The 23,727-nt window shown below is 40.9% G+C and overlaps 1 protein-coding gene across 5 annotated transcripts in view; it reads right to left on the reverse strand.

Moving 5' to 3' along the window:
• Positions 1-23,727, reverse strand: part of spag9b (sperm associated antigen 9b) — a 45,957-nt gene that overhangs the window by 7,837 nt on the left and 14,393 nt on the right. The window contains exons 4-21 of one of the 5 annotated variants that reach the window (XM_084740008.1): positions 23,112-23,212; positions 15,845-15,992; positions 13,479-13,550; positions 11,329-11,743; positions 11,125-11,218; positions 10,621-10,745; positions 10,037-10,094; positions 8,160-8,312; positions 8,012-8,069; positions 7,625-7,755; positions 5,296-5,349; positions 3,930-4,109; positions 2,302-2,431; positions 2,104-2,193; positions 1,816-1,971; positions 1,537-1,708; positions 735-935; positions 274-430 (exon numbers count right to left, since the gene is read on the reverse strand). In XM_084740008.1, coding sequence (XP_084596134.1) covers positions 274-430; positions 735-935; positions 1,537-1,708; positions 1,816-1,971; positions 2,104-2,193; positions 2,302-2,431; positions 3,930-4,109; positions 5,296-5,349; positions 7,625-7,755; positions 8,012-8,069; positions 8,160-8,312; positions 10,037-10,094; positions 10,621-10,745; positions 11,125-11,218; positions 11,329-11,743; positions 13,479-13,550; positions 15,845-15,992; positions 23,112-23,212 — 2,495 coding nt within the window. Of the gene's footprint in view, positions 1-273; positions 431-734; positions 936-1,536; positions 1,709-1,815; positions 1,972-2,103; positions 2,194-2,301; positions 2,432-3,929; positions 4,110-5,292; positions 5,350-7,624; positions 7,756-8,011; positions 8,070-8,159; positions 8,313-10,036; positions 10,095-10,620; positions 10,746-11,124; positions 11,219-11,328; positions 11,744-13,478; positions 13,551-15,844; positions 15,993-18,661; positions 19,130-23,111; positions 23,213-23,727 lie in introns of those variants that run through there. The other 4 variants (XM_084740007.1, XM_084740010.1, XM_084740009.1 and 1 more) reach the window with 4 other exon arrangements.

The following is a 23,727-nucleotide window of genomic DNA, read 5'->3' on the forward strand; positions in this document are numbered from 1 at the left end:
CGTGTTGTAAAGACCAAGCGGTGGCTAAAGGCCAAACACACAAAACCAACCGTTGATGTAGCAAAGGAGTTTGACTTGAAGGTTTAATTCAGCGCAATAATAATTTACCATCAAACAAATATGTACATAGGTTTTATGAGCTAACAGTAACTTTTTTTACAGCAACTTGATGTTGTGCCCAGTTGGTTTGTTTATGGTTGCACTGATGAAATTGGAAATTAATTGGCTGAACTTTAACAGCGTTGTGTTGGGTAATGGGCCTCCTGATGTTACCTCTGAGAGTAGTTGGCCAGAGCCTCCGCCGTCTGCTGAGCTCCCAGTGGATCAGTGAAGACGTGCTCGGTGTAGGCTCCCCTCAGGCTTCCTCTTTGGTCAGCAGGCCCTGCGCTGGACTCTGTCGCCTCTGTGGCCTCCTCCGCTGGTCTGGATTCTGTACAGAAGATCATTGTTGAATAGTACGTTAAAAATATATTCAGCAGTGGTATACAACTAATCCCTGTATTATGTTATATGATTGTTATTGTTGTATGCCTCAACATGAACAAATACAATCCATATAATATTTGCAGATAGCCTGCACATGCAAAAGGTGTGCTATTGTCTGCATTTCGCCGCCAATGAATATTTCAACCTGCAACTGTCAGAAAACTACAACTCGTTATCCGAAGTGTAATGAACAAAGGCAGTGATCGCTATCATTGTATGGCAAGGATCAAACCCTAAACATCTCTTACCAGTCTCTCCGTCTTTTCCTGCTGTCTGAGGAACAGCTATTGCTCCCTCAGCATCACAGCCGACAACAGTGATGCCTCCCAGCACGCTGTCACCGCCAGCGGAGCCGCTGTTGGTCGATTGTGAACCGCCGTCTCCTGCTGGTCCGGTCTCAGAGTTCGGGGCGACTTCCTCCCCGGCTGGGTAGTCTGTCTCTCTTGCACCTAAATAAAAACATACATATCACTCATTCTTGAGAACTAGGACAAAAACATATTTTAAGGGGGCATTGATTTTTACTCGTCAGTTATGCGGGAAAATACATTTTAAAGATCAAACTCTTGGCTATTAAACCTTGTAATGAGCCAACCGCTGTGTAATTAAATTTAAATGTAGACGTCAACTACGTCAGATGGAAAATCTGACTTATAGCTCAGAGTTCTCTTAATGCTAATCTAAATCTTTAAACCATAATTCTTATTTAGCTTTGATTTAGAAGGGCTACAGAGTTGATATGTTCTGGTTGAGACACAAGTTTGCCTGTGCTTGAGCAGCACTCCCGCCTTTTTTACACCAAGAAGTAAGACAGGGAACTTGGGGTATAACTAACACTTTTTATGCCTAATTAAATAATGTTTTTGTATAACTCTGACAGAGTTGACAGAAATCTGAGTCACAACTTTAAAGGGCAAACATTTTCATTAAAAAATTATTTTAAAACCAAGAGGTTTTCATTGGCCAATGAATATAAAATGAGTTCACACAGATTTCACTAATAAAACCCTCATCTCCTCCATGTGTATTTGCATGAGTTCATCGGCCGACCTGGAACACTGGCGATGCAGAGGACATGGGAGTTGCACACAAAGAAGCTCTCCAGGATGTTTCCGGGCTGGTTGGCGTCGATGACGACAGCTTTAGTGGTGGACTGGGTGCTGGTACAGATCCAAACCAGCGACGACATCTCTTCCTGCTGCCGCAACTCCTTCTGCTGATCCTGTGATTACATGGAGCATCGGGTACCATATGATTATTTTTATCACCACGTGTCCTTGTGGGATGATGAAACAAGCAGAATCTGTGTGTGTGTGTGTGTGTGTGTACCTTGAGATCTTGATCCAGTTTATCCAAGCTGCTCTGAGACCCTATTTTCTTTTTTGGGCTTTCTGGCACATCACTGTAAAACACGCTGGCTCCTACGATAGAACCTCCGTCTCTGGTTTTCCCTCCAGAGAGGTTCACACCAGCAGCACACCACAGCTGAAGACACAGTTAGAGCAGTCAAATACACTGAGACAAAAAAAATGATCCATAATCACTCGCAATACAGTTATTAGTTTTCCCATATTGTTTTAAAGAGGAGCAATTACACCAACAAGCTGGAGAAATTACCTTCATAGAAGCATCTTTCTCATCCAGTGGTCTGAGGAAGACAGGAACAGGTAGATTCTTCATTTTACTCTCTGCCTGACCACCATTGGCCTGAAAAATCAATAAAAACAGCACCAACCCATTACAGCTTGTTTCTGTCATAGCTGTCACAATAGTTGCACCATCACGTAAACAGGAACAGATCACTCATCTCCTTACTTTGTATTTCTTAGGCAGACTCCAGCCATAAGCCTGCACCCTGCCGTCCTCCTTCTGGACGTGGGCTTTGACCTGCTCATACTGAGCCCTTTTCTGCTCTCGCCTGGACACTGGGTTATCAGCTGCCACTCTGCAGGACGCAACAGTAGATTGTTAACAAAGGTGTCCATTGTTGGACAGCTAGATTTTCTACAAAAATAAAATACTTAGTAATACATAGTTACTGTGGCCGCTTTGTTGAAATTGTTATAAAAAAAATATACTCAATTTGAGAGTTTGATTTTAATAATATTTTCAGACCAAATAGTGCAAGGCATTAACAGCTACTTCATTGAAAAAGTCAAAACACAGTCCCTGGTTGGTGTTGTTTATGACTTATTACAAACATTAACACTAAGTGATAACTCGGGTATGATGACATCACTCTGCATTATCATCAGTGCTACATGGATCCATGTGAGGAAATCAAATATCACTGTATATTTATGTTGTCCAGAGTCAAAACAAAACCACAAAGAAATAACCATTATGAGCAGTATTATCATCACATATCAAAAGGATGCCCTGATCACATTTTTTCCACCAGTCCCAACTGCCAATTGTCTAGCCAAGTCACTGATTTTTTTTTTTGTTATAGCAGCTGTGTAGCAGTATTTTTCTGTCTGACTGTTCTGCTCTGCATCTCCAGCCCTGGTTAAACTGTGGCAGCATAACCAAGGTTATAAATGCTGTGTGACTGTATACAGTGAACAATGTGGGAGATGCTGCACAACAAACACGTATGCACGTGGTTGTTTCAGTCAACTGCATGCACAGAGTGTTTAACCGCAGGTGTAGTACTTGTTTGCTTTCAGGGTTTTCCACCAGAAATGATTTTTCATTCGCAAGTTTTTCAGATATAGTGAGAACAATACAAATAAGACTTGGATTACACTGTGCAGGTTGTGTTAGAGTTTTCAAATGGATGTTTTGAAAGAGTTTTGTCATTTTAAAATTATAAGCACCAAAACTTTAAAAAGGCTGGATAGAGTGTAAAAGTGCTCCTTTAAGTTAGATAGCATGTGACAATGACATTAACTATGCTGAGAAGTGATTTAAGTTTTTTGCATCAACCTAATTTCTTAATCACATAATTTTACTGAATATCAGCTAATAACAATCTGTGCCTGGTCTGTCTTGTCCTCTGGTTAATCTTGTTTAACCCGGTTAATGTGTACAGGTTACAGTCTTTACGGTGCTATACATCACTTACAGCCTACAGATTGAGATAGAAATTTCTTTGCAGTTTATGATCAGCACTGTCAAAACATCCTGTTGTTGGTAGTTATTTTCACACTACAAACAAATTGCTCCAGAATTCACTGCACTTGGCAGATTGGGTTTGAAAGCACCCCATAACTGTACAGCAGTCTGATTTTAAACTCTGGAAGTCATTAAGATGTGTAAACAGATCTGTATGATTGAGTGAAAAAATTTAAAAGTCAGATAAGTAAACTCCTGACATCCTTTTTAAGAGGCCTGCCTAACTGATGAGTGGCAAGTTATTTCTTTGATTTTTGCTTTTGAGTCAAAGCACCAAAAGAGATCCATAGAGCCTCAGTAGGACATGCTTTTGCTGAGTGACTTACTCCTCATTGAGGAAATCAAAGGCTTTGCTCTTGTCGCTGGGCAGCTGCTGCAGGGCGCTGCTCCTCTTCTTCACGGACGGCTGGATTTGCGAGGTGGGCGCGTTGTACTTGACGTTCACCGGGGCCTCCACCGCCGGCTTCTTGGCTGCCCCGCCCGATGAGCTGAACAAACGGCTGAAACTGGAGGTGTAAGGGCGGGGGAAGTGGAAGAGGAAAGAGGGTGGGGGGGGGAAAGAAAGCACACAGACAAAACGTATAGAGGGGGGTAGACACAAGCGGTAGCTCCAGCGGTAGAGGTAGGGTTTAACATTTAAGGATAAAAAGGTACCTTTTCCCATGCCAACACACCATGCCAGCTTTCATACAGGTACAGTAGCAATCAGACATGGATGTGCATATTCCCATTAACTTGTAAAGACCCAACTGAGTTGTCTTCCAAACAACAAAGCATCAGAGCAGCTGTCCTCCCACAGGAGTGCAGAGAGCGCAGGGTTAATACTGTGCACCGACTAGGATGTTAGTCAACAACACTGAACACAACAGGCCTGGACAACAACACTTTTCCACTAACTCTACAGCACAAATTAGATCTGACAGTTTATATGTGGTAACACATGTTTAACATGTTTCTAATGAATTGTTTTACAGCAGATACTATAATTCTGTAACTTAAAGACAAGAAATAGGCTCTGGTAAGTCTATGTTTAGCATATTATCTTTGATTAACCCCCTCCCATATTCCTGCCTTCCCTCCCATCTCCATAGCAACCCCCACAACACACCTCCTGCACACAGACATCACAACATCAGGCAGAATATAGAGGGACACACACAAACAGGGCAGGAGAGACGGTGAATTTGTCAGATTTTGCTTTTCTCTTACGCACAAATGTCCCAATTCTGTTGCCAAAAACCTGCCCGACAGAACATCCTCCTTCATTCCAAACCAAACTCATTCCTTATGACGCTGAACACAGGAGAGCCAGGATCAGATAACAGAGAGTCGGTCTTTCAGATTGAGTTTGTCTGTGAGCAAACAAGTGCTTTCTCCAAGCTTCAGTTCTTCTGTCACGCTTGATGTTCGACTTTTAATAAAGAATTTAAGTGACAGCAAGGCAGCTCAGATCTAAGATCAGAGCCTGGCTGGCTCTCTTCTGTTCAGAGTTTTGTTGTGACATGAAAACTTTTGAAGCCAAGTCAAGATAGACACCATGAACACGTCAACGATTTTACCTACATCCTGGAGGAAACAACCAAACAACATGGAATATAAAAGGAAAGCGACATGAAACCTGTAAATAACACAGTCATCATCACACAGTTGGAATCTAAGAGCTCAAGTGAACAGAAAAGAGGAGCTTACAACTGCCAGAGGCTGGATTTCTTCTTCTCTGGGAGAGCTGGGTTCTCCTTTGAAGCCCTGAGAGAGACAATTCACTTTGAATTAAACTCAATGCATTAAATTGGCTTTTACAGTCAGTTGTTCCAATTCTACTTAAAACATCAAACCACACTCAGACAGTTTTTCTTCTGTATAGCTTTCTATCCTCACTTTGTGGATGCGTGTGTCCAACATCAAGGCATGGAAACCAGGGGATTGTAACTGCTGCAGCCCTTAATGATTGACTCATTGCACCGTATAGAAAGTAATGAGGCAAAGAGAAAAAGGCAGATTTCCTCAGCTGTAGCTAATTAATGGTATTTTGTGAGCTGGCAGAAAGAAATCTTGGCTCTTGTTTAATATTATAATAATATGCTCTCTGCATGCTGGTGTCTGTACTATTTACACTTGGAAAGAGAAGAAACACCACTCTGTGAATCGTGTTTGATATTTGACAACATGAGGACCTGTGGGCGGTGTCTTTTTGATGTTCATAAAACACCAACTAAATAAATCAACTAGGTAATCACCTTAGGTCAGCTCAGTATTTGTCAAACAGAGACATTAACACCACCTTTAACTGTCATGATTATATAAGACCATCAATGAGTAATGTCCAGTATACCAATACTGTATTAATTTAGTAAAGGTGAGCTGAATTGATTCATTTTTTGTATAGAAACCAGCCACATTTACTTTTCTCTCTAACTGAATTGACCTAAACAACAATCTTGTTTTATCTCACCCCATTTACACCTGGTATTACAATATTATCTGTATCTGAACATGTTATCCAGATAAGGAAAGGAAGGTGTAAATGCATCATGATCAGATCTGTCGCACCACATCTGGAAGTAGTAAGGCTCACATTGTGTTCAGATCTTTGACAACATAAAATATGGGTTGTTCAAATTTAAAGAGAGAAAGAGATGAAGGAGACACAACTGCATGAAAAATGAAATCAATACAGGTGAGAAATGAATGATTAGCAGGAAGAAATAACTGTTCTGCACTCATCTGTGTTGCTGATCTGCTGTTAACACGTACTATGGACTACATGCCAGTACTGCAACACGCTGGGACAAACCGATAAAATATTTTTTATACAATGATGGGAAAAACTGAATGTATTTGCTGAATTCACAAGAGGGGCCAAATTATCAAGAATTTGTTGTCAACAGTGTTGTACAAATTTTAGAAAGGTTGCTCTACCTCAAAAATTTCTAAAATGCTGGAATGTTTTTAAGATAGTTTGGGGCTGATTTGCCACCACCTCATTATATAAGGCAATGGTTAGCACTGTTGCCTCACAACAAAGAGGTCCCGAGTTTGAAACACCCAGCTGGCTGGGGGGCTGGTGAGTTTGAGGCTGGGGCAGGACCTTTCTGTGCAAAGTCTGCATGTTCTCCTCATGTCTGCGTGGGTTCTCTACGGGTGTTCCAGCTTCCTCCCACGGTCCAAAAACATAATTAATTGATAACTCTAAATTGCCCATAGGTGTGAGCGTGAGTGGTGGTTTGTCTCTGTGTCAGCACTGTGATGAACTGGCGACTTGTCCGGGTAGTATCCCGCCTTTGGCGAATGTCAGCTGGGATAGGCTCCAGCCCCCCGCGACCAATCAAGGTAAAGCGGTTACAGACAATGGATAGATGAAAAAAGATCAGTAGATAACAACCCAATTTAAAAAAAAGTTGGGGTGATTTTTTTTGGAACACGTTGCAGGCATCAAACAAAAATGAGTGCATGTTTATAAAAACAATTAAGTTAATCATTTTGAACATTAAATATCTTGTCTTTGCACTGTACTCAATTGAATATAGGTCAAAAAGGATTTGCAGCCTGGAATTGGGGTTGTAATATACATGTGATGTTTCAGGTGCAAACGCTTCATGGGCGCATTATCCAGTGTGCGGATTCTATTTTTCCTTTTTTGACGGGTACATCTGTCCAGCACTGAGTATTTATCACTTTTGGATGTGCGTGCTTTTGTAAACTTTTTGCCACCTCTCAGATTACTCCTTTGCAGGTTTTGCTCTGGATAACAGAGATTGGATCTCAATGAAAACACCAAGATCACATTAAGAATACCAGGTGTAAACACAAAGGCAAGATTGCGTCGGTTATTTTGTGGTTAAACTATTTATATACAGATCACATTTTAATACCATCTGGTGTAACACTATGTGGACGAAAAATGCAGGTGTGCACTTTGACTTATGGAAAGTAATTTAAATTGCACTTGGAGGGATTGTCCTCCATTTGTTGAGCCCTACTCTATACTGTCCACTACTTGCCTGTGTGCTTGCTGTCTTACCGGATCATCTCTGTCCATCTGACAGCCTCCTGCAGCTCCATCAGCCTCTCCTTATACTGGTTCCTCTCCATCAGGACTCTGGCCATCTCCACCCTGGTGAAGCGCTTCCTCTGTGCTGTAGGCACATCGCTCTGCAGGCAGAACATCAAAATGAGACCACCGAGCTGCTATTCAATTCATGTGCAGATAATATGTGGCCTTATTATTAAAAAAATGAGAGGATCAACACGGATGTTATGAAGCTTATAAAGGGAACAATAAAGACATTTTTTCTATGGACGTGGTAATATTTAGAGATACTTAAAACAGGTTCAACATTAGGTAGCTGAATGTATCTAACTGATACTGGTATATCACACACCCAGACACGAAAATCCAAAAACTCACATCATCCTCGTTGTCATTCTTGACCTTCTGTTTGGTTTCCTCAAGTTCTGCACGAATCCTGCGTGCAAGCACACCAAGTATTTATACTGCATTTTTGTCTATAAAGTGTGTTTGAAGACAGACAGGTGAGCAGTCCAAAACAACTCACTTCTTGAGTTCCTCTTCTAATTCTTTGTTCTTCTCCTCCAGTTTGGTCTTGGCCTGAGTGACAGCATCCAGCTCATCTTTCAGACCCTCCTTCTCACAGGTCAGTTCGTCCATGCGCGCTATCAGGTCATTTTTCACCACATTCAAAGCATTTCTGAAAACAAATACACATTCATATAAACATACAGTAGATTCTAATGTAATTTCAACATTAAACGCAAGGTGGCAGCACTGTCCTGTTTTTTCACTAAAGCAACAGGAGGGATATTTCTGTTTTCATGTCTTCATGAATGAGCTCATTTTAGCTCATTATCAATACCAAGATTTAAGAATAAAGATCAATATGTATATACAGTATAAATAGTGAAGACAATGCTGGTATTGGCCGTGCAACATGAAAGCCCATTTATGCCAATGTGATTTTAAAAAGATCATGTAAAATAATGACTTAGTGTACAAGTCAATATTTTTTCATTATCTTGAGATGCTAAGTCATTACTCGAGAAAGTTTCTCATTATTTTGAGATTCTGGGTCATTATTTTCAGATACTAAGTCATTATTTTGAAATAATAAGCAATTATTTGTGAGACACTTAGTTATTATTTTGAAATAGCAAGTCATAGTTTTGAGAGACTTAGTATTATTTTGAATATGAGTTATTGGTTTTAGGGATGCAAAGATGCGACTTTTTTCAGACTGAGTACAAGTGCAGCTACTAACATTTGAGTACATGCCGATACAGAGTACCAATACGAGTACTTAATAATGCCAGTTCTTAAAATAAATTTAAAAACATGTTTTATTTTAATCAAATGTTGCTCACTTTCTAAATGTAACAAACTGTTGTTGCCGTTTCCTGCTGCTAGTGTAATCATGGTTATTGTACATGTGACATTTTTGGGTTATTTGTAGTAAGTTGTGCAGTTTACTGTGTACATAATATATTTCAGTATAATAATTACACAAAATTATTATGGACTTGCAGAATTAAGTTTACTGTTACAAATGCTGTTATATATGATAATTATTTCATTATCATTTCCAGCCCTTCAACTAGTATTTTAATTATACATTTACACGTGTAGTATTTAAGTTTCTTCTTCATGTCTCTCTTGTCTAAGAGATAATTAGTTCCTACCTGCCATTGTTTAGTGGGGACAGTTATGATATATGTGGTGCCATGTGTGCAGAAGTTTTGTTTACCTGCTGTGAACCCCAGAGAGTGAAGTTGCGTGTACTGTGCTGTCAGGCAGTTTTGGTGAAGATTAAGTACAAAAAGAGAAGTTGTAGCAGCTTATTACGAAGAAAAGAGGGTTACAGTCTGGTGGCAGCGGTGTTTTAATTAGTCGAGGCATTCAACTAGTTTACGCCCGCCGGGACTTATTGGACAGCAGCTGGCTGCGGTCTACAGGTGCACTCTGTGAGGTTGTTTCAGAGTCTCTCGCTGATAATGACGACGCAACCAAAAAAAGAGGGTAAACATCAGAAAACATCTTGAACTCTGCATCGTCTTGGATCTTTAGATGTTTGCTTGTGTCGAGCGGCTATTTTTCATGATGCGATATCGGGTATGGATTGTCAAAGTACTTTTATGAGTATGAGTACGTGAGGACAGTATTGGACCGATACCCAATGCTGATATCAGCATCTCCCCAATTATTTGGAATTACTAAGTTAATATTTTGAGAAAGTTTCACATTATAATTAATTACATGATCTTTTTCTCCCCATCATCATGACATAACAATGTCTAAATCGATGATATAGTTACTTCAATGTTAAAGTTGTTTTTCATTAAGTGTTTATGTCATTAATTGTGGCTCAAAACATTACAAAGTTACAATGAACTCTTCCATAATTATACAATGAGTACTAACTTGGTCTCCATCAGCTGGTTGTTCTCCTGGATAAGATGTTCGACTTCCCGGCCCATACCTGAAAATCATCACCCATAATGTGAATACAAAATGAACTTCTCATCTTCGAATTTGTTCAAACGGGAAAGGGAAAAATAAGCACTAGTATTCTATCCGACACTTCTGTCAAAGTCTTACCTAGAAAGCTGTAGTCTGAGAGTCATGCAAGAGATGATGAAGAGGTTTATGAGACTCTGTAAGTTAAATTGTCTCATTTGTGTATCTCTAGTCTATGATATTAATGTCCTTCACAACACAGAAGCACCACTTTAATATATTCTGTACATCGATAAGAGTCACAGAGGGAACTGAAACTGAACACAGCATCAGGGACACAAATGTTGAGAATAAGGAGTTGGTAAAGAGACCTGGGGGGGATTTATTGATACACACCAGAAAACTCATCTGTAAGGTCGACAAAGCCCGACAGCCAAAGGAAAAAAAAAAACATTTCAGAGAATACGGCAGCAAAAGAAAATAGTTCATATGAGCAACAGCTATGACCAGATGCTAACATCATGTCATGAGAGAGCAAGGCTTCTTACCCAGCAGGTCGGCTCCTTCGTCCACGTCTCCGATCATGTCGTTTGCTGCAGACGACAGCTCCTCAAACAGGGAGTCGGTGTTGCGGTCAAATGCTAGATTCTCGATGCCACCTTTAGCTGGTGTGCTGCGTGGACAGACAAGGTACCGGGAGGAAGCAGGGAAACAAGAAAAGGAGTAAATCAGTATGATAATTTTTCTAAATATTGTCATCAAAACACATGTAAACACAGCTTTTACTTTTAACATTTGGCTGGAATTTGAATTTAAGTTCTATAGATTGTGCAACAGAGTTCTGCTGCTTAATTGCTGCTTAATTCTAAATCAGGACTGACTCATTTTAGACCTGGTTTTACTAAGCTGTGATTAGAACTAATCTCATATTAAATGGATCCTTGCTGGTGCAATCCAGTCAAATAGATTTGTATATATTGCCAGCCTTATCCTTGAAGCATTTGCTAATGTTAGGGTGATGATGATAAAATATCCAATCATCAGTTCTGTACCTTGTTCCTCTGCAGGCATCGAGGTCCATGTCCAGCTCAGGAGTGGACTCGATGATGGCCTGCACCTCAGACTTCTCCAAGTTGTCTGCTCCATCTAGTACAATCAGCCGAGACACAAAAGAAGATCAGGTACTCAAAACAGCAGGTCAAGTGCTACTAGTCGTGTGCTAACATGACAGGCAAGGTGTTAACAGCCATGCTGACCATCATCTGTGAGGGGTGTCGAGGCCTGACCATCATGTCCAAGCTGACCCTGCTGTCCATCCTGCATGGCTGCGATGTTCTTACTGCTCTCTGGTTTCCCACTGTTCCTGTCCAGGTTCTTGTTGAGCCCGTCCGAACCTTCCTGTTCCTGCAGGGGCATGTCCACAGACTCCATGGTGACATCAGAAGCAGCAGTAGACAGGGGTGTGACAGACCCACCCCCGACGGTGGACACTCCATCATGAGGAGATAGCGGCGTGGTGGACTGAGAGTTAGCAGGGGTGTTTGATTTAGAGGTACCACCCTGAGAGGACATGGGGCTGTTGGATTTGGATCCTCCACTTTTGGAGACACTTCCCTGGTTCGCTGAAGAACTGGACTTGGAGCCTCCGCGGTTTGCATGGGACAATTCATCCTTAAGATGGAGGAAAAGGAGGGGAGACAGAAGAGAGTCGGGGATAACAAGGGAAACAAAAGATACAACTATGATCTTCATCAAACCAATATTACATGTTTATTTGTTCAACATTATGAACTTCCCACAGCTGTAAATGCAGCTGGTGTGCAGCACGTGTTTATATCCAAACCAAACACAAAGGTGCCATCAAGCCTAAAACATCAAGATACCATCACTCCATTCCAAAAGTCAACTAAAAAAGACTTAAAAAACCCTGAAGAAATAGGCATCAAAGATTTTGTGAACTGCGATTTGAAAAAACAACCTTAACTCAACATCCACTTACTATTTTTTTTGGAGCTTTCAACTATGATTGAAGTTTCATACTTAGGTCACCTGTCACCTGACAAAATTTAATTGTAGGCTCAGAATAAGGTTCTTGAGGGCAGGGCTCAACAATAAGGATTGCCTGATTTCCTGGGGCAAGTAAAATGCCACACAGGGCTAGTAAATTTAGCAACTAACTTTCCCGAACACATCTTTCTTCCAGAGCTGATGATGGAAGTAGCTAAGGCACAAGCCATCTTGCTTCCTTCTTATCTCCATTGAGAGTTGCACATGTACATTATCAATCAGACACTCAGGAGGAAATGGAGGTGGGTAAAGACAAAGTTTATGAGCTAAAAAGTGCAAATAAGCATTTCAGTTATCCAGGAAACAGGAGTTCAGTTGGGTGCTGTTAGAAGTTGTGGGTCAAACTCCAACTCTGTATGGCACAGTTTGCCTTATTTTTAAGAACAAGGCACATGAACGTGGGTTGTTTTTTAAAGATATGTCAGATTCTAAAAAAAAGTCACTGGACAGCATCTTGCTTGCATGACAGCTAAAGCCGGAGGTATACTTGCTTTTAACTACGCGTTCACATATGCACCCCTACACATCCCTACGCTTGGGTTGTGGGCAAAACAAGGATGTCATCTTGGGGTTTGGGAAACACTGATTAATCATCACCACTTACTGATATTTTACTGCTACAACTACGAAAATAATCGTTCATTGCAGCCCTATTTCTGCCCCACTTGCCCAACTGTCTAAGTGGAAAAAAACATTAACGTTGAGCCTTGGAGTGGACCTTGAGTTATTCTTCAAATTCTTCAAACTTTGAAGACTTTTTCAGAAAACTACATTGGCACATTAATCTACATTTCTTAGGTTTAAATAAAATGAAGCCAAAAATAATAGATGTTAACACTAACTGCATCAAAACAGTGCACTGTGCCATGCTGTGAACACTCCATACAAACACTTGTCAAACCACAACATGCAACCAGCACAAACCATCTTTTATAAATCACCCCCATTCATCTCAAAATTACTTTTTTCACCACAGACATTTTGACTTGTCCTAACATGACAAACACAGATTGGTTCAGTTGCATCAGTGAGACACTAGCTCAAAACTGAATGCAGTCCTTTTGATGTTATAATTTACACATGTGCTTTTCTTGCCATGACTGGTCAAAATGTCTGCTTTGAAAAGGGTCAAATAATTTGATCTGTCACTTTAAAAACAATTTTGAGGGCAGCTGAAGATATAAAAGGGGAGCAGGTCAGCATCATGCAGCTTCATTTAAATGTGAGGTACTGCCCGTATATTAGAATCACTGTATCTGTGTAGCAACACAATATAAAATCTGAGGTAAGTTTGGTAGATGCTGTGGTTAGTTTGTGCTTGAGTGACAGGTGAGTCTACCTGCTCCTGATCAGCCTCGTGATTGGGCGAACTTTCACCTTCCACACTGACTGGGGAGAACTGTTCCTCAGACTGAGGGACATCAAAAACCTTGCTCATTAATATTTCCTAACAGTCATTCTTTAAAACCCATTTTATGCAAACTAAACAAAACCAAGTTGATACATAATACAGATATAAAATGATCGCTCCAAGAGCTCTTGCATTTTCCATCAGAAATGATCTGAAATAAAGCTGTGGGAGTAAACTGTGTAGTGAGCAGTTTTATTTACAGCTTCTTCTTCTTCTGGTACACAAGGTGACCTGGTTGGCAAAGGCTTTCTGTGAAGATGAATGAAAATGAAGTGGATTTACAGCACCAATCAAACACGCCAAGGTTTCATCAGCTCTTAGCAGCCCTTTGTAGCATGCAGAATTCTACCCCTGCATTGTTTTGATCCATTAATACCAGTGGCTTCAGGTCTATAAATAGCACAGAGCCTGATGGAAAGGAATCAATCAGGACAACAACAAAGCATCCATACGGTCACCTTGAAAACAGACGTTTATAACACAGAGGAGACTCAAAAGCTCTCACAGACACAGTATGAGATTGAAATAAACTTCACCCATATATTTTTCTGTCAGGTGTATTCCCGCTTATGTGTTTCTCTTTGCACTGATGGGAGTATTTTCTTTCACATCTCTCGTCTGCATGCTGCCGTCACTCCATTGTTGCTATAGTAGCACTGAGCGGGCCAATGGGGGAAAAGCTTCCCTCTGCTGCTACTCTGCTGATAATGGATCTTCCCCTAACCCTCCAAAACATTCACACATACACACACACACACAGTGAGAGGGAAGGGATCATTAACTGTAAATCTTTGGAAAATGTCAAGTCAGAGGACAAAACACAAAGGCACTGCTGAGTATCTGCACTGTGGGTGCCTGGTAAAACTCTGTGTGTGTCTGTGTGCAGAAGCTGAGAGAGAAAGATGTACTGCAACACATATATTGCATTTTAACCTGAGTGTTGGAGTGCAATATATGTGCTGGAGTACAATATATTGCACTCCAACACTATGTGAAGTTGCTGTCAGACAGCCTTAATCAGCGGGAAACTGCAATTAAATAAGCCAAATATTGCTCTCTCCAAACCAACCTGACTCCATTCTCAAAATGACTCATTTTACCTCACAGAACACAGGAGTTGCTGGTTTCCCACTGCCTCCATCGGTTAGTTTGTTTGTGTGACTGCGTGACTTGGGTGTTCTAAAGCATTAGTTCAGATTAAGTAAAGTCACACAAAAACACAAGTAAAATAAACAATGGAGGCGGCAGTAGACCAGCAACTATTGTGATCTGCAATTTAAAAATACTGTTTTGCAAAAAAAAAAAAAAAAAAAAAAAAGAGTTTGGCTGAGAGAGGGAAAGTGATCTTTGGCTTACATAATGGTGGATTTTCGTCAGAAAAGGCTTTCTGAAGGAAAGGTAAAGTGGTGTAAATATTCTAAATATAGAATACACTTAAACTAAGATTAATTTTTTTTATGTGGGTAAAATATGTTTTGCTGCTGACCCTGTCCATAGCAGTACATTGGTTAGCTTTCTACACCAGTGGTCCTGCTGCATCTCCAAACTGGGGGCATGCCAACTGCTACCTACTGCAGGTAATATACTGACTATGGAAGTACATCAAACAACCCCTCTTCAAATAATCTGAACTATCCCTTTAAGGTGCTCAAAAGGAGCTGAAGAATTATCTAACACCTTGGCTGCCACTTTTGAAACTCAAGCCCTGATAATGGGTCAAAATAAAGGTTACGAAAACTCAAACCACTTCACAAGTCTTACAATTTCCATCTGACCCTGTACTAGTGTAATAACGGCAAATGAATACTTATTAGGTGCTCATTAATATTCATGATGGAGCCTTGCTTGCAGCATGGTCTCCAACAGCAACAATGTGAAGACACTCTGTCCTTTCCACCCTCCCTTGAGGTTAAAGGCAGGCCCCCGAATGGTACCACTTCCTCCGCTTGCTGGGCTCCAAGCCACCGCGTTACACACACACACAAACACACACACAAATACACCACACACACAGAAGCTCACAGGCTACTAAAAATTCTGGACACACCGAACAATCCTTTCTCTCGGAATAGAAATGTACTCTTTCTTTGGTGTTTGCTGGCATCGACGGTTGGCATTTTGTTTCCACAACCTCTTTTTAAGTGAACTGGGGATGATGTCACCAGTATGATCCGTGGGAAGCTCCACAGGCCAACTTCAGACTGTAACTTTACACTTTACAACTAGTGATATAAAGAGGTCTTTCTTTTATATTCATTCAAAACAGGACCCATTTGTGTGAGTGTGTGTCATACCTTGAGGCTGGTGTTAGAGCGTGGATGGCTGAGGTTGTTGAATCTCCATGGCTCCGAAGGGGTGTCCACAGGTTCCCTCTGTACGTCAGGGGTCATACCATCCGTCCCAGGAAGTTGGAATAGGCCCATGGAGATGGGACGCTCCTTCCTGGATACAGAGACAAATGAAAGCAAGGATGATACAAAATGAAAAGAGCAATTCTGAAAGAAAGGAATAAACAAGTGTCTAAGAGGTTGGCCTGTTGGTTGAGTCACTCTTACGTAATTAGAATAACGAGAAAACAAGACTAAGAGACTACAGCCAGCAGTTGCTAGCAGCTCTGTGACGATGCACATCAATGCTTTGAGCTAAATGCTAACATCTGAATGCTAACATGATGATGTTTAGCAGGTGTAATGTTTCTATGTTCACCATCTTAGTTTAAAGTTTTAGCATGCTAATATTTGACTCTAAATGAAAAGTTAGGGGTTTAACAAAGTCATTACAATTTATCCTGAGGGGAACATGAATGTGTGTACTAAATATCGTAGCAATCCATCCAATAGTGGTCAGGAGATTTTACTTAAAACCACAAATGTCAACTTCATGATGGCACTTGAGGAAAAATCAGGGGATCACCCAAGTCAGTAGGATCAGTAGGTGCCGATCCATTTTGTCGATGGGTTTAGATATGTCACCGGATACATGACCTTTGACCTGCTGGTGGAGCCATCATGGATCAACAAAGTCATTACAATTCATCCTGTGGGTAAAGGGCTGTAACTAACAATTATTTTCACAGTTGATTAATAGGTTGATTATTTTCTCAATTAAGTGATTAATAGTTTGTTTTAAAATGTCAGAAAATTATGAAAAATGTCAGTGTGTCCCAAAGCCTGAGATGACATCAAATATCAGATTTTACTCACAACCAAAAGATGTTCAGTTTACTGTCACAGAGGAGTAAAGAAAGCAAAAAGATTCTGAGAACCTGAGAATTCCAGCTCTTTAAAAAATAACTCAAACCATTTAAATGGTGATTATAATCAATTAATCATCACAGCTTTATGTGGGTATGATGGATTTTTTGACAGAATTCTGCAGGGATCCAACCAATTTTTGCGGTGCTTAACAGTAACAATTGCCAGGTTGCCACTGGCAGCCTCTGGCAGCTACTGGCAGCCACTGGCAACCATTTGAGAAACTGGCAACCAATTACAGGGCTTTGGCTGCCATCAGTGGCAAATAAGGTTGGATACCAAAACATGGTGTGAATATAGCACTTGTTCCTATACAGCTTGTACCTAATGGACTAAATTACAGCATTACATTTTGGGTTGGGCGACTGGACGAATATATCATCTATTAACGATGGGCTGAATCTATCGCTGATTGCTTTTTTGGCCGTTTTTAGGGCTGATGCCTGGATGCCAGCTAACTTTTAAACGTTAGTGTTTATTCATGAATTGTTGAGATATTTCTGTCTAGTGCTGGACTGTCCAACTGACTGACAGTCAGCCAGTGTCATCCTGAGAGCTAAACTGCCGGAGAACATCAAGAATTCCTATAATAGTAAAGGAGACTGCAAACAAGAAAAGCAGTCCTGACAACAGCATGCTGCAAGAACGTGATTTATGATGGGCAATAAAAAGTGGGATACATTTTACACTATATAAACCACGTTGGACATGTTCTCATTAGTTTGAATGTTTTCACCCTTCCTCCATGCTGTGATGAGGTTCCTACAGAGACAATAAAAAATGAAAAGGCTATAGAGTGAAGTGATTAAGTTTTGTGTAACAGCTTTTGCTAAATGAAGTGGGCAGGTTGTTAATGTTTTTGAGCCTGCATTTTAATTTGTTCATCTTTCAGTGAGGTGGGAGCAGATCAGCATAATGTAATCAGTCAGACAAAACAAAAACAAACTGTGCGGCATGTCTGAGTAAAGGCTTCACAGAGATGTGTTATAGGGAGGACCCCTGTGGGACAGTTTGGCGCTGAAGTGGTGGGAAGAGAAATTAAAATGCCTCATAAAGTTCATTACCTCACACCTATTAGCTCAAGCAATAACACACATTCATTTGTATCTGTCTGTATGATGGAGATGGACTCTGCCATGTGGGGTCAGCTGAGAGACTTCACACAGACGCAGGGATGAATATCTGTTGCAGCTCTCTTCTCTGCTCTGATGAGTTCAAATTCAAACTTCCATTTCACAACAACTCTGAGCACTCACTCAGGCCATAAATATTTAGCACCACATTGAAATAAATACCCTGCACCCTCCACTGCATCAGATCAGGCACACGCCGGCAGCTTTTCTCACTCCAGAGACTGGGTATGAAAAAAAAACATTGTACAGTGTGAGCAAAACAATGGCTGCCACGGTGAAAAGAGCAGCCGGCAGGCAGTGATGAAAAGCGGCAGCCCAAAAACAACAGACACACCACCATATTGAGAGGTCACATGCGGGCCACGGATAGTGACCAATGCTGCCTTTTGTTATTTGAACTGAGGGGGGTGAGGCAAAAAAAAATCACATGCTCACCATCACCATCTCCGCCACTGTTTCAGCTTGGAAAAGATGGAGATAGATATTTCAGTTTCTCCAGAGTTTAGAGCTAATTTTGATTACTAACAGGCAGTGTAATCTTCCAGGTATGACTGAGCCATTTTTCTCATCTCTCTCTTGACCTACTTTTCATGTGCAGTCTCATGCTGTCTGACTGTAACACACCCACATGGCAGCAACACTGCGACGGCATGGCTACAGAGACACACATTGCAGCAGGTTAAGATACATTTTAAAAAAACATACACAGACATACATGTTATACCTGCTGGGTCTGGGTAAGGAGGGTAAGGAAGGCAGGGCAGGTAAGCCACCGGTAGAGACAGAGTAGTGAACCAGCAGCAACACTGACAGAGAGACCAGCACAGCAGAGTTGATGACCACTGCTCCCCCTACAAAGCCAAAAACAAACAGCAGCATACACCCGGGGCTCATGGCCCCCCCAGATCATGGCCCAGTGCCTCAACAGGGACCAGCAGGAGGTTTGGCGGGCGCAGACGATGACAGCAGATGAGGCGGGGGGAGTCACCAAATTCACCTTGGCAGACCTTTTAACCGGACACCAACCGCTGTAAGGGTAAAGATGCTGTATCCGTCAGCAGCAGACCAGTGGGCTCTGTGTGCTGCAGTCCAGTAGTGAGGCAGACAGAGAGTGGGAGCAGGTCAGAGGCAGCCAGCAGCAGTCACAACAACAGTAATCCTGGTGGCTTCAGCAGCAGCGATTGATTAAAGCAGAGCAGCAGCAGCAGATCATCCACAGAGAGCAGGGAGAGGCTGGTGGCAGCAGCAGCAGCAGCAGCAGCAACAGCTCCTCTCCCCGTGAAATCCTCTGGCAGGTGCTTCCGTTTTCCTTCCTTCTCCTTCACTCTTGCTATCCTCTGCCGAGATGCGACACAGCTGCCGCTGTGCAGTCTAGAATACTCTGACGCTCTCTCCTCTCTCGCTCTGATGGCACCCACCGCCCCCTCCCTCCCTCCCTCCCTCCCTGTCTCTCCCCATCTCCCTCTCTCTTTTGGATGCTGAGGCAGCTCGTTCCATATGCCTCTTCTCGGGCCGCAGCTTATTGGCTGCAAAACAGGGAGACTGATCTAAAAGTGTGTGTGTATGTGTGCGAGGGAGGTTGGCAGTGTGTCTGCATTGACTGGAGGGATAGAGAGGGGCAAGGAAATACATGGGACTGTCTGAATGCACACATGCAGCCCAGGGTACATTAAAATGTTCATGCTGGGGCTGCAATTAATACAGATTAATCAGTCGATTATTTTCTCAATTAAACATTAGCTGTTTGCCTAAAAATGTCAGTTGTCGTTCAGTGTTTCCCTAAGCCCAAGGTGATGTCCTCAAATGTCTTGTTTTGCCAACAACCCAAAGATATTCAGCTGAAGTCATGAGGAGTAAGAGAAAGCAGAAAATATTCACATTTAAGCTGCTGAAATGAGAGAATGCAGACTTTTTTCCTTAAAAAATTACTCAAACCAACTAATTGTTTGTGCAGCTCTGCATTCTGTTACACAGTCAGTAGTGAATGTAACTGGTATCCCAACAGCTGTGGGATATTCACTTTTTTTGGCAACCGCCAAAAAAAGTCTACCACCATGCTAATGGCTCAGTGAGGCTGTAAAGTTAGTTAACGTGCCAACAACTTCAACGCCAACATGCTGATGTTTAGCAGGTAAGATGGTTACCAAGTTCATCATCTTCATTTAGAGTTTTAAGATGCTAACATTTGATACTAGCACTTAATACAGAGCACAGCTGAGGTAATTGGGAATATCATTAGTTTTTTAAGGTCATGTCCAGAAGGGAACCTTAGATTTGACTTGCAAAATTTGTTTGTGTCATTTCTTCACAGTGTGCGCCTTCCCTCAGGCTGTAGGCTCATCTTTAGTCTTTTATTGCGCTCCACCATTAAAAAGTTCATTTGTATGACTTATTTGTCCATCTATTTATATATTTTGTTTTGTGAGTAGCATAAATAGACTATGACTAGCCTTTTGTAATACAACCATGTGTTATAAAATCATAAATGAACCTTGTATTACATGACATTTATTCATCCATTTATCTATTTTTTTTCCTTTACAGGCAACATAAAGGGGCACTACTACGAATATCTACAACAGTGGGATGCACTGAATCGCTATTATAAATGTTCCCTGTTATGTATAGTCTAAGACGATGTAAAGTGTACATATGTAAACCATTTTAAACTTATTCACTAGTGCTGGCGTTACCCTCCTGCAACTGCCAATACTCTTCAAACTCAGTGAGACAAGAATATTTAGAAGTATCTCCAGTGTATCTGTCAAGGACTACTGTGCTGAATCAAGCACATTCATGAGAGTTTCACAAATCTAGAGTTCCCTTTCAGACAAAACCAATTCTCAGGTAATAAACATAAACCAACGTATTGGAAACTGAAATTTGATGATGGTGCTATAGGAAGAGATAAATAATGACTAAAGTTATTACAAAGTATTCTGTGTGAAATATGAATATCAGTACCATGTAATGGCAATCCATTCAAAAGGTGCCAAGAAATTTCACCCCGAATCCAAAATATAAACCTCATGGTAGTGCTAGTTGAAAAGTCAGGGGGTCACCACAGTCATTGGAGGCACTCTGGGGACCAAAAACTGCATGACAATCCATTCATTCCATTAGAAAGACAAATACTTTTCAAGTGTGGCTTACAATTAATCAACAAAGTTCTTTAATTGTATTCGTAATTACACTATGTCTTAATAGAAGCTAGATTCTACCAGTTTTACTGTCCATTCAATACCTATTATCACTATGTTTGTTTCTTTTTTCTTTTTTCTTTTTTCTTTTTTGGATCAACCAATCATATTCTTTAAAAGCATGGGTCATACCTAGCAACCAGGTAAACCTTGTTCAAGTTGCTCTGAGAAGTTTCCTAAATTACTCCTAAGGTAGGAGTCCTAGATTTTTTAGGCTGAGTCAGGAGCTCTCTAAGAGTTTTCTTAAAATGTCTTATGAATACGGCCCCTGGTGTTTACCAGGGTGGCAAAGAAGAAAACCACGGATGAAAAAACTTATGACATCTGGGCTAGTGTTTACCACACAGCAAATGGAAGACTTTGAGACTAAGTGGAGAAAGGTTTTATGATTTGATGAGACCATGGGGCCTTGTGACCACTGCACTCAATGCTTTATTTGTCATAAACCAAACACTGCACCTCAGCAGAAACAAATCTTCCCCATCAGAAATTGTGGTGAGGGCAGCATTGTGCTGCGAGGCTGCTTCTCTGCAGCCTCGGATGGCAGACCAATCAAAAGACTAAAACAGGATGAACACTGCTGCTTGCTAACACATTATCTCTGCATAAACCACATATTGAACACAATGCAAATATTAACCTAACCTCCAGCATAATCTGCTCTGCAAGTGAGCAATCAACCACAAAGCTCATCATCCCATCCAAGTGGATTAATCTGACAACAGCCAGACTACAACCCAGATTGACACATTCCACAACATCCACAAGTCCAGTTTAATTCCTACCAGCTGTTCATAACAATGCTTTCCTTTCCATACATTGACATTACATTTTCGTGCCAAAATTTCCTCACAAACATTCATCTTTACCTCCTACAACCAACCAGTATCTCTTTAGTTTGCACAGTTCTCTTTTTTGTATTTAACCGAAGCTGCTTTGAAGTTCTTCTCCTTCTCCTGCATTCGTTCTCTGCTGAAACAGGTTCTCTGACCTATTTCTGCCTCTTGCCTACAGGGAAGACAGATGTGTGTGGGAGTAGAGTTTGCAGTGGTTAAAACTGCTTCAGTACATGGTTGGAGCACCACTCATATACAGTAGAAGACATGTGTATACCTCATCAATCTAGTCAAGTCCTGAAATCTAACTGCGCTAGCACTAAGTGTCAGTATCTTAAAACAAAAGCAGAAAATCAATCAAGGAATATCAAGGAAAATCAGTCAAGGAATAGTTACATGTACCCCACTTTAAACCACCATCAACTGGTCAACTGGCTGATCTTTGTCCAGATACTGATGACAATATAATACATATTTACATACTGATCTAATCAAAATTTTCTGCACCAAGATTACCATTTTTATTACAATTAAAAAAAGATTTTTCTGACCTATCGAACTGTGTCGACATACAGCCTGGAGATGTGTTTCATGTCTCTGAAAGAAAGATTCCTACTGAGGGAAGTTACATTTATTTTACCATGAAGAGTCAAAAAAACAGAAAGAAAAATGAAAATGAGAAAAAAATGTGGACAAAATTTGCATTTTGTATCTTATTAAATTATTAATGATGAATTGATTCTTGGCATTTTTAACTACTGGTTAAGGAAAAGGCACATTTGCAACCCTAACACTTACAAAGTAATTCAAGTGAAAATTTTCACCGTTCTAAATTAATGCACAGCCTGTATCTAAAATGAGTAACCCGAGCAACAGGAACTATGAATCTTCCCGGCATAACTCATTTGACGTTTCTGGCCTCCACGTCGTACATTAATTCCTGATAATGGACACCTTGCCAAAGATAACAAACAAAACACCAGAGCTTCCACTATGAAGGTGCCAACTTGCTATTTTGCGCCCAAGTGTTAATAGGACTGACAAATGATGTAGGTTCAGGACACAGGGACAATGTTAAATTTAGAATCGCCACAGTATGATGTGAGAAAAAACTAATGATGTGGTCGGGTTGTCTCACCGTGTTCTGACTGATGTGCTTGTGCCTGTATCTGAGGGCTCTGTGGCCATTGCATGCTGGTGTTTAGTTCGCTCCAGGTGCTCCATGTAGTTGTGGATCATCTGTATGTAACAGAGACAGAGTCATCATGGAATTAGATAAAAGCAGGAAAGAAATGTAAGTTGTTGCTCCCAAAATACTTTAAGTCACTACAGTCACTTGCATATTAAGAATATTTGTGTCCAGGCACAGCTGTGATGGTCAGACTCACAATAAAGGATGTAGATGTGCCAACAGTATGTAGGTGACAGCTTTTATTAGACTTTCCTCTTCTTTATTCAGTATTATTCAGATGAGCAGTGGGCTGCTGAAGGCTGAGAGCCTTGTTTGGACACTGGGGCATCTGTTAGTGATGCGTAATCACTGACAGACCAAGCCGGAACAATGGCTCAGCAGAAACAGACTTCATGTTTGGATACTACATATTTTAATTGTTTTCAACCAGCCCACTCACATCACAGGTCAAATTCAAAAAAGGAAGCAAATGTATTTTTAACAACAGTTACAGTTTTCTGCTGATTTATTATTTTCAATGAATTTATACTTTCCTTCTCACAGTTTTGAATAGCTCATGTAC

Source organism: Lutjanus erythropterus, chromosome 17, assembly GCF_056507025.1.
Source record: "Lutjanus erythropterus isolate fLutEry1 chromosome 17, fLutEry1.hap2, whole genome shotgun sequence".
Classification (NCBI taxonomy): Eukaryota; Metazoa; Chordata; class Actinopteri; order Lutjaniformes; family Lutjanidae; genus Lutjanus; species Lutjanus erythropterus.